Genomic DNA, 7,409 nt, shown 5'->3' with positions numbered 1-7,409 from the left:
GCCATGCCGTGCCATGTCATGTCATGCCACATGCCATGTCATGCCGTGCCATGCTGTGCCATGTCGTCATGCCATGTGCCATGTCATGCCGTGCTGTGCCGCGCCATGCTGTGCCATGTCATGCTGTGCTGTGCTGCACCATGCTGTGCCATGTCATGTCATGCTGTGCTGTGCTGCACCATGCTGTGCCATGTCATGTCAGGCCGTGCCATGCTGTGCCATGTCATGTCACGCTGTGCCACACCATGCCATGTCATGCCATGCCACGCCATGCCATGCCATGTCATGCTGTGCCATGCCATGACGCGCCATGCCATGCCATGCCATGCCATGCTGTGCCGAGCCATGCTGTGCTGTGCTGCAGCAGAGCTTGGGGCATGGGGCACCCCCCAAGGCATTACCAGCCCCATGCCACCAGTCCCAAGCCTTGCTGCCGCTTTGGGCCCCCCGAGGCCTCGGTGCATCCCCCGGGGGGTTCTGTGCACCCCGAGGCTGGGCGCGTTGCCGGGTGCCCCTCCGCTGACTGTTCACTTTATTTATGGTGTGACATATGTAATATTGTCTATTTTTCTTACCGTTTCCTGAGAAGAGGTAATATATAAGAGTATCGCAGACGCACCCGCTGCGGGGCTGCCCGCTGCCCGGGGTGCCCATCCCGTCCCTCCCTTCCTGCCCACGTGTCCCCAGCCCTGCTCCACGCCGGGGCTCTGCCTCTCTACCTCCGCCTCGCCGGGAAACCACGGACGAGAGCATTTCCACAGAGTCTGCTCTTGTTTCCACTCCCTTCTGTTCTGCTTTTTTTTTTTAATTATTATTTTCTTTTTTTTTTTTTTTTTAAAAATAATAATAAAAATACCCTACAGAACCTTGCATCGAAACCAAAAGCCAAGGGAGGGAGGGGACGGGCGGCGTGGCACTAGCAGACATCCAAACCAGAATGACAGCTTTAAAGTGTAATATTTCCCAAAAAAATTAGTGATGTGGGGGGGACGGCAGCGGCGGTGTGGCCACGGGGCCGGAGGGATGCGGGTGCACGGGGCCGGGGAGGCTCTGGTTGGTGTTTGGCTCCAAAACGGTGTTGGGGCATGCAGGGTGGCAGGGGACGCGTGCCCCATGCCGTGCCCGAGCCCTTTGGTGGCTTTGTGGCACCTGGGAGACGGCAGACAGACGAGTCGCCCACCCCACAGCGTGGCCAGGGGGTAGGGACACCCCGGTGGCTATGGGGCAGCTCAGGGACACGGGGTGCCCGGGCACAATCCTCTGCCCGATCGGGACCCCATGGCTGCCCACAGCTCCCCGTCTTGGGGTTCTTCCCCGCCGGGAGGACGGTGGTGTGGGGACAGCCTGCCCAGGGCACTGGGTGCTGGCTGTGGCACCGGGCTGGAGGAGGTGGCAGGAGAGACCACGGCGCCGAGCCTGGTGCCCCCCATCCCCAGCGGGCGAGGGTCCCTCCAGCTCCTTCCTCGTGTTCCCAACCCGAAATCCCAGCTGAAACCAAAGCGCCGCGTCCCGGCGAGGCTGGGCGTCCCCGAGTGGGGGTCCCACACCTGCCTGGGCTTTGCTCCATCACTGCCGGAGCCCCCCGCAACCTCTCCTCGCCCTCCTCCTCTAGGGGGTCCCCCCTTCTCCTCGGGGTTCCCCCCTGGATCCCGGGGGGGGTGTCCCCCCTTGGTCGTGGCTGTGCAGGCAGCACCGGTTCCCTGGTCCTGTGCTGAGCCCTGCCCGCTTTACCCTGCCAGCCCTGGGGACGGGGATGCCCACGGGGGTCCCTGGGGGGCTGGAAAGCAGAACCCCCCCCTGCCAGGGCTGGGTGGGCACGGTGGCAGCCTGCCCTGCCCCGCCGCGGGGGGTGTTGGGGGCCAGCCCGGAGAGACGACGTGGCAGGACTTTCCTTCGGCATGCTGTCCCCCCTCCTCGCTGTTCCCCGCTTTCTCTAAGTGTACTGTATGTTTGACCTGTGAAAGATGTAAACTTTATGATTCAGGTTATGTCTGTTCTTAACTCTGTATCTGTGTAATAAAAGACAATTTAATATCAACCGGAGGCTCCGTAGCCTGGGCTCGTGCTGGGTGCCCTCACCCTCCTCTCCTGGCAGCACCCCTGCACCCCATGCCCCAACGCTGGGGGGTTTGGTACAGCCCTGGGGACGTTCAGAGGTGACCTTAGTGCAGTCTACAACTACCTGAAGGGAGGTTGTAGCGCAGTGGGAGTCGGCCTCTTCTCCCAGGCAACCAGCAATAGGACAAGAGGGCACAGAGTCAAGCTTGGCCAGGGGAGGGTCAGGTTGGACATGAGGAAGCATTTCTTCTCAGCAAGGGTCATCAGCCATGGGAAGGGGCTGCCCAGGGAGGTGGTGGAGTCACCATCTCTGGAGGGGTTTAAGAAAAGCCTGGCCATGGCACTTAGTGCCCTGGTCTAGTTGCCATGGTGGTGTCAGGGCAATGGTTGGACTCGATGGTCCCAGAGGGCTCTTCCAACCTCATCGATTCTGTGATTCTGTGTCTGGCTCTGAGGAGGGGTGTCCGCAGTAAGGGACAGCCACGGTTGTCCCCAGGGAACCCACAGGGATCTCCCCTCCCTGCTGCGGATGCTGCACCCCCTCGAGGTGCCCTGCTGCTCCCCCTGTGCTGGGGGCAGCGGCTGTGGTGCCCAGAGCCACCAGCGGGGGTCGGTGGACAAGGAGGGCCGGGGGGGTGTCCCCAAACACGGGGGAGCTGTCCCATGCCCGCCCACACGTGCCATCCCCGGGCGCTTTGCCCGCCCCGGGACTCGAACCCGCAGCTCCGGACACTCGGCTGGGCAGGACCGCCCCCCACTGCCCTGCCCGCAGGGGGCGGGGCCTGGCGGCGCGCCCTGCCCTGATTGGCCCCTGATGTATGAAAGCGGCGCGCCGGCGGGAAAGGCGCACGTGGCGGTGGTGGCGGGAGCTCTGCACGTGGCGCCGCGCCGCTGGTCCCGGCGGCTCCGCGGAGGCAGCGCAGCATGTTCGGGGGCCGGGCGAGGTGGGGCCGGGACCGGGACCGGGGCTGGGCGGGGGGGGACACCGGGGCTGGGGAGGTGGGGCTGGGGCCGGTGGGGGACACCAGGGCAGGGAGGTGGGGCCGAGGCTGGGGCTGGGGAGGGGGGTCCAGGGTGGTGGAGGTGGGGCCATGGCCATGGTGGGACACCGAGGAGGTGAGGGCTCCCGGGGACGGAGCCAGCTCGGTGGTGTGGGGGTTGAGGCTCCCTGGGCTGCTTCCCGCTGGTGGCAGGGAGGGTTTGTCCCTCGGTGGGCTCAGCCCAGGAGCCCGGGGCTGGAAGGGCACGGGCTGGCCTTTGCCTGGGCGAGGCAGGGCTCCCTCTGCTCAGCCTGGGGGCTTTGCTGGTGGGGCCGGTCCTGCTGCCTCTTCCACAGGCTGGGATGCTTGTGCCTGTTTTTTTCACCCAAGGGAAGCTGCTTCCCGGTCCTCCCTGCAGCCCCCTGAGCTGGGAAGTGGCTCAGTGGGAAGCAGAGACCTTTCAGTAGCCCTCACTGTGCCAGGTCTGGGGTCTGGCTGCGAGCCAGCCTGCAGCACCACGAGCAAACTGCTTTGGTGGCACCTGTGCCTCGTTCTTGCCCTGAAAGCCTTTGCATTCTGCTGTAGGTTCCACGTTAAATGGCTGTTTGTTTGGTTGTTAAATGGCTTTTTGCTCCTGTTCCCGCCCAGTCCTCTCTTCCTGGACACTTCAGGGATCTGGTGGCAGGACTCGCCATCCCTGGCAGCAGTGGAGGCGTCCTGGGACGTCGCAGAGGTGGCAGCTCTGCGGAAGGCTGCAGATGAGGACTCGGACCTGAGCCGTCTGGAGGGGGACAGCGCGGAGGAGCTGGCTGTGCTGGACCCCGTGAGTGCCCGGCTGGGCGTGGGATCAGTTCTCCCTGTTTCTCTGAGGAAATGGGAAACTTTCTACCCCTCTCTTCAAGCACTACCAAAAATTAAGAGTAATCTTGGGCCCCTGATGTTAAAATCCCTGAGCTGAGAAGCTGGAAATTGAATTGTCACCCTCCTGCTGCTTGGCTTTCACTGCCTTACACGTCTTGGTTTGGGTTTCAGGAGCTGGAGGCCATCAAAGCCAGAGTGCGGGAGATGGAGAAGGAGGATGAGAGGCTGAAGGAATTGCAGCTGGAAGCTGAGAACTGCCTCATCCTGAGCTCGGAGGCGGGTACGGGCTGTACCTGGGTGCTGCTGTCCCCCCAGGGACACCTCTGGGGCACAGGGTGGCAATGGGAGACAGAGCACGGGGCTCTACCTCTCCTGGCAGCCTGGGACTGGACACGTATGGTGGGTGAGGGATGGGGTCCCAGGCATGGTGTGGTGCTCATGCAGGTTATTTCTGCTCTTACCTCCTAGCTGTGCAGGCCAAGGTGCAGGAAATTAATTTAATTAAATTTAATTCAATTAAGTCATTGAGTTTAGCACCAACAGCCCCAGTAGAGCAGTCACCCTGTGGGGTGGGGTGGGGTTTTTTTGTGAAGAGAGAGGGGGCAAGGGGATGGAGGAGGAGGAGGCAGCAATGTGGGGTGGATGTGACCAGGGTCCCGGGGAGCTTTGCAGTGTGCCAGCTTGGTGGTGGCCATACTGGGAGCAGACCTGCACGGACAGTGTCCCTCTGGTAAAGGGCTCCCGTGACTCCATCCAGCACGACCCCTTGTCTCTGCAGGTCTCTTCCCAAAGACAACCGAGGAGAAGATGGAGGTTGACCAGCGATCCATCTATGTGGGCAACGTAAGTGGGAGAGCCTGGGGCAGAGCCCACCTCCCTGCTCCTTGCCCAGCTGGACGTATGTCCGAGATCCCTAGTGCAGGGGCCCATCCGCCCCCCACCAAAGGCTGGCTGGTCCCACCCCGAATGCTTCTCCTCTGCCCAGCCCAGACTGGGAATGTGGCTCAGCATCTGCCCGTGATCCTCAGCCACTTGTAGATAATCTATTGCAAGTGTCAGCTCCCCAAAATACCCTGCTGGAACCTGCGGGTCGTGTGGTGTTCTTGTTCCCTCAAAGCAGGGGGGCTGGCTCTTGGGTTTGGGTCTCCCAAACCTCAGGAGATGGTGAGGCCGCGGTGTGAGTGGGGTCAGCCAGGCCCTTCGCCTCCCGTGAGGGTGTGTGAATGCCAGGGGGAGCTGACTGGTGGTGCTGGGACTGTCGTTGCAGGTGGATTATGGAGGTACAGCAGAAGAGCTGGAGTCCCACTTCAACAGCTGCGGGCAGATCAACCGAGTGACCATCCTCTGCGACAAGTTCTCGGGGCATCCCAAAGGGTCAGCGCCGTGCGCGGGGGCTGGGGTTTTGGGGTGTCGAGGGTGCTGCCCTGTGCTCCCCAGCCTTTGGGAGCAGCGGGGTGTCCCTGGGGCTCTGCTCACCCCGTCCCCTTGCAGGTACGCCTACATCGAGTTTGAAGAGAAGAGCTCGGTGAAGGCTGCAGTGGAGCTGGATGAGAGTATGTTCAGAGGCCGTGTCATTAAGGTAAGAGCTGGATGAGGCCCCGGGGTGGTGCATCCATCCCTCCCCATGTGGATGGGGCTGTGCCGAACCCCGGTGCTGGCAGCACCTGCTGAGCCACCTCCTGCCTTCCAGGTGCTTCCCAAGAGGACCAACATGCCAGGCATCAGCACCACCGACCGCGGGGGCTACCGGGGCCGCTTCCGAGGAGGGCTGGCCCAGCGGGGAGGCTACTACGGAGGGCAGCACCCAAGGGTGCGTGGGAGGACGTACAGGTGAGTGGCTGGGCGGGAGGAAGTGGAGAGGAGCTTTGGGGGTGGAAGAAACACCTGGAGATTCACTGCTGTCCCCTCGAACCCTGCAGGGACTGGGGAGGTGGTGGGTGGGCATCACACTCCCAGCCTGACCAGTCCCAGAGCTGTGCCTGGCTTTGGGGCTCCCCTGTCCTTTGGGAGGGGTGTGCTGGGTTCAGTCTGGGTTAGCTGGGGTGGAAGGGTGAGTCCCAGCTCTCGGAGGGGTGGGGGATGCTCTTTTTGGCATCTCAGCTGAGCAATGCTGCTGTGCTTTAGGATTTTGGATTTTGTTCTTGTTTAGGGGCCGGGCAAGGCTGCTGCCTTGGTATTTTCCATACTAGAAAGGACTGGACTGCCCTGGTGATGCTGATGGGACTGAAATGAGGAGATGGGATTGGAGAGATTTAAAAATATGCCTACCTGAGCCAAAAAAAGATTAATTTTAAAATGCTGTCTGCCTGGCTGTGAGGATTACTGGTGCGGCAGCCACGTGCTGGGCTGTGGGAAGGAAGACGGGATCCGCTCCACCCGCACATCAGCCGGATCCCTGCCAGTGTCCCAGGAGGGACTCGCCTTGGCTTTGCGTAGGGGACTGTGTTTTCATCAAGGACAGGCTCATTCCAGAGAACACCCTGTCCTGGGAAGGGAAGAGCTCTCCCAGACCATCAGTCTCATCGTCATCCCGTAGAAAAGGGCCGTACTGGAGGGTCTGGTTTGGCTTCTCGGTGTCCATCTGCCCTCCACTCCACCACGAGGGTGGACCTGTCCTGCTCGACACGTGAAGCACCCTCAGCTTTGCCAGCTGGTTCTACAAGAGCTGGATGCTGCTTTCTCCTGCCCATAAGAAGATGCTAAAGACCTTTCCAAAGACTGTTTTCTTCTCCAGATCAGTGGAGAAAGTCTCGGGTTGCAGCTCTGGACCTGACTGCTGGGGAGCTTTTCCTTCATCAGCCTTGTGATTTCCGACCTTGCTCTTGGGAAGAGGATGGAGCCTAACGATGTCTTTTGGGTCTGGTTTTGAGCTCGCTGCTGCTGTTGCACATCTAACAACTTGGGGAGGGAAGCAGCATCCCTTGCTGTTTCTCTGGAAGCCTCTGTGGTGGTTAAACAAGACCTGGGTGTCAAAAAACCCTTTCCCCCCTTTTATTTCAGAAGTCAACAACCCCCCTCTTCCCCCTCCTGCTTTTATTCCAAACCTACAGGGATCAACGGGTGCTGCCAATCATTTTGCTTTAATTCTAGCAGTAGCAGTGTTACAAAATCATCTCCACTCTTGCAAATTTGATCCCATCTTCCTTTTTACTCCCATGACCATTCCTGCTCCAGATCCCATGGTGTGAGCCCAGCTGAACTAGAGGGTCAGGACCGAAGCGCACCACAGGAGCTGGGTACCAGGGAACGAGCGCTGCCTGGCACTTCCCCTTCCTGCTGATCTTGTGTTTGTGAGCCCTGAAACCACTCGTTTTTAAAGGAAAAGCTTTGTGTTAAGAGAGGCAGGCTGGGCACACCAGCAGACGGCATTACTGTGGGAAGTTCTGCATCGAGATCAGTTTTATTACGTAATTCTCACGCTAATCTTTTGGGATCCTTGGTTGGGATTCCTCTAACCCAGATGCAACAGATGTGACTCACTCCTAAAGCAGCTTTTCACAGCTCAGGGGG

The 7,409-nt window shown here is 60.4% G+C and overlaps 1 protein-coding gene across 1 annotated transcript; it reads left to right on the top strand.

Annotated features, from left to right (window-relative positions):
* Window positions 1-2,982: 2,982 nt before the first annotated feature.
* PABPN1L (PABPN1 like, cytoplasmic) lies at window positions 2,983-6,138 on the top strand. Its single transcript, XM_068411510.1, has 8 exons — window positions 2,983-3,002; window positions 3,687-3,861; window positions 4,071-4,179; window positions 4,678-4,742; window positions 5,167-5,273; window positions 5,391-5,478; window positions 5,590-5,729; window positions 6,049-6,138. The coding sequence occupies exons 1-8, from the start codon at window positions 2,983-2,985 to the stop codon at window positions 6,086-6,088; spliced, it is 744 nt and encodes a 247-aa protein (XP_068267611.1). The 3' UTR covers window positions 6,089-6,138.
* Window positions 6,139-7,409: the final 1,271 nt, after the last annotated feature.

The sequence above is a fragment of the Nyctibius grandis genome, chromosome 12, assembly GCF_013368605.1.
Source record: "Nyctibius grandis isolate bNycGra1 chromosome 12, bNycGra1.pri, whole genome shotgun sequence".
Lineage (NCBI taxonomy): Eukaryota > Metazoa > Chordata > Aves > Nyctibiiformes > Nyctibiidae > Nyctibius > Nyctibius grandis.
This window is presented reverse-complemented; position numbering and strand designations above follow the sequence as displayed.

Bases quoted from the DNA above. Each gene is read 5' to 3' on its own strand.
- PABPN1L (XM_068411510.1), top strand. From the start codon at position 2,983: ATGTTCGGGGGCCGGGCGAG. The intron at 3,862-4,070 runs GTGAGTGCCCGG...TTTGGGTTTCAG, and splicing joins AGCTGGCTGTGCTGGACCCC to GAGCTGGAGGCCATCAAAGC. The intron at 5,479-5,589 runs GTAAGAGCTGGA...CCTGCCTTCCAG, and splicing joins TCAGAGGCCGTGTCATTAAG to GTGCTTCCCAAGAGGACCAA.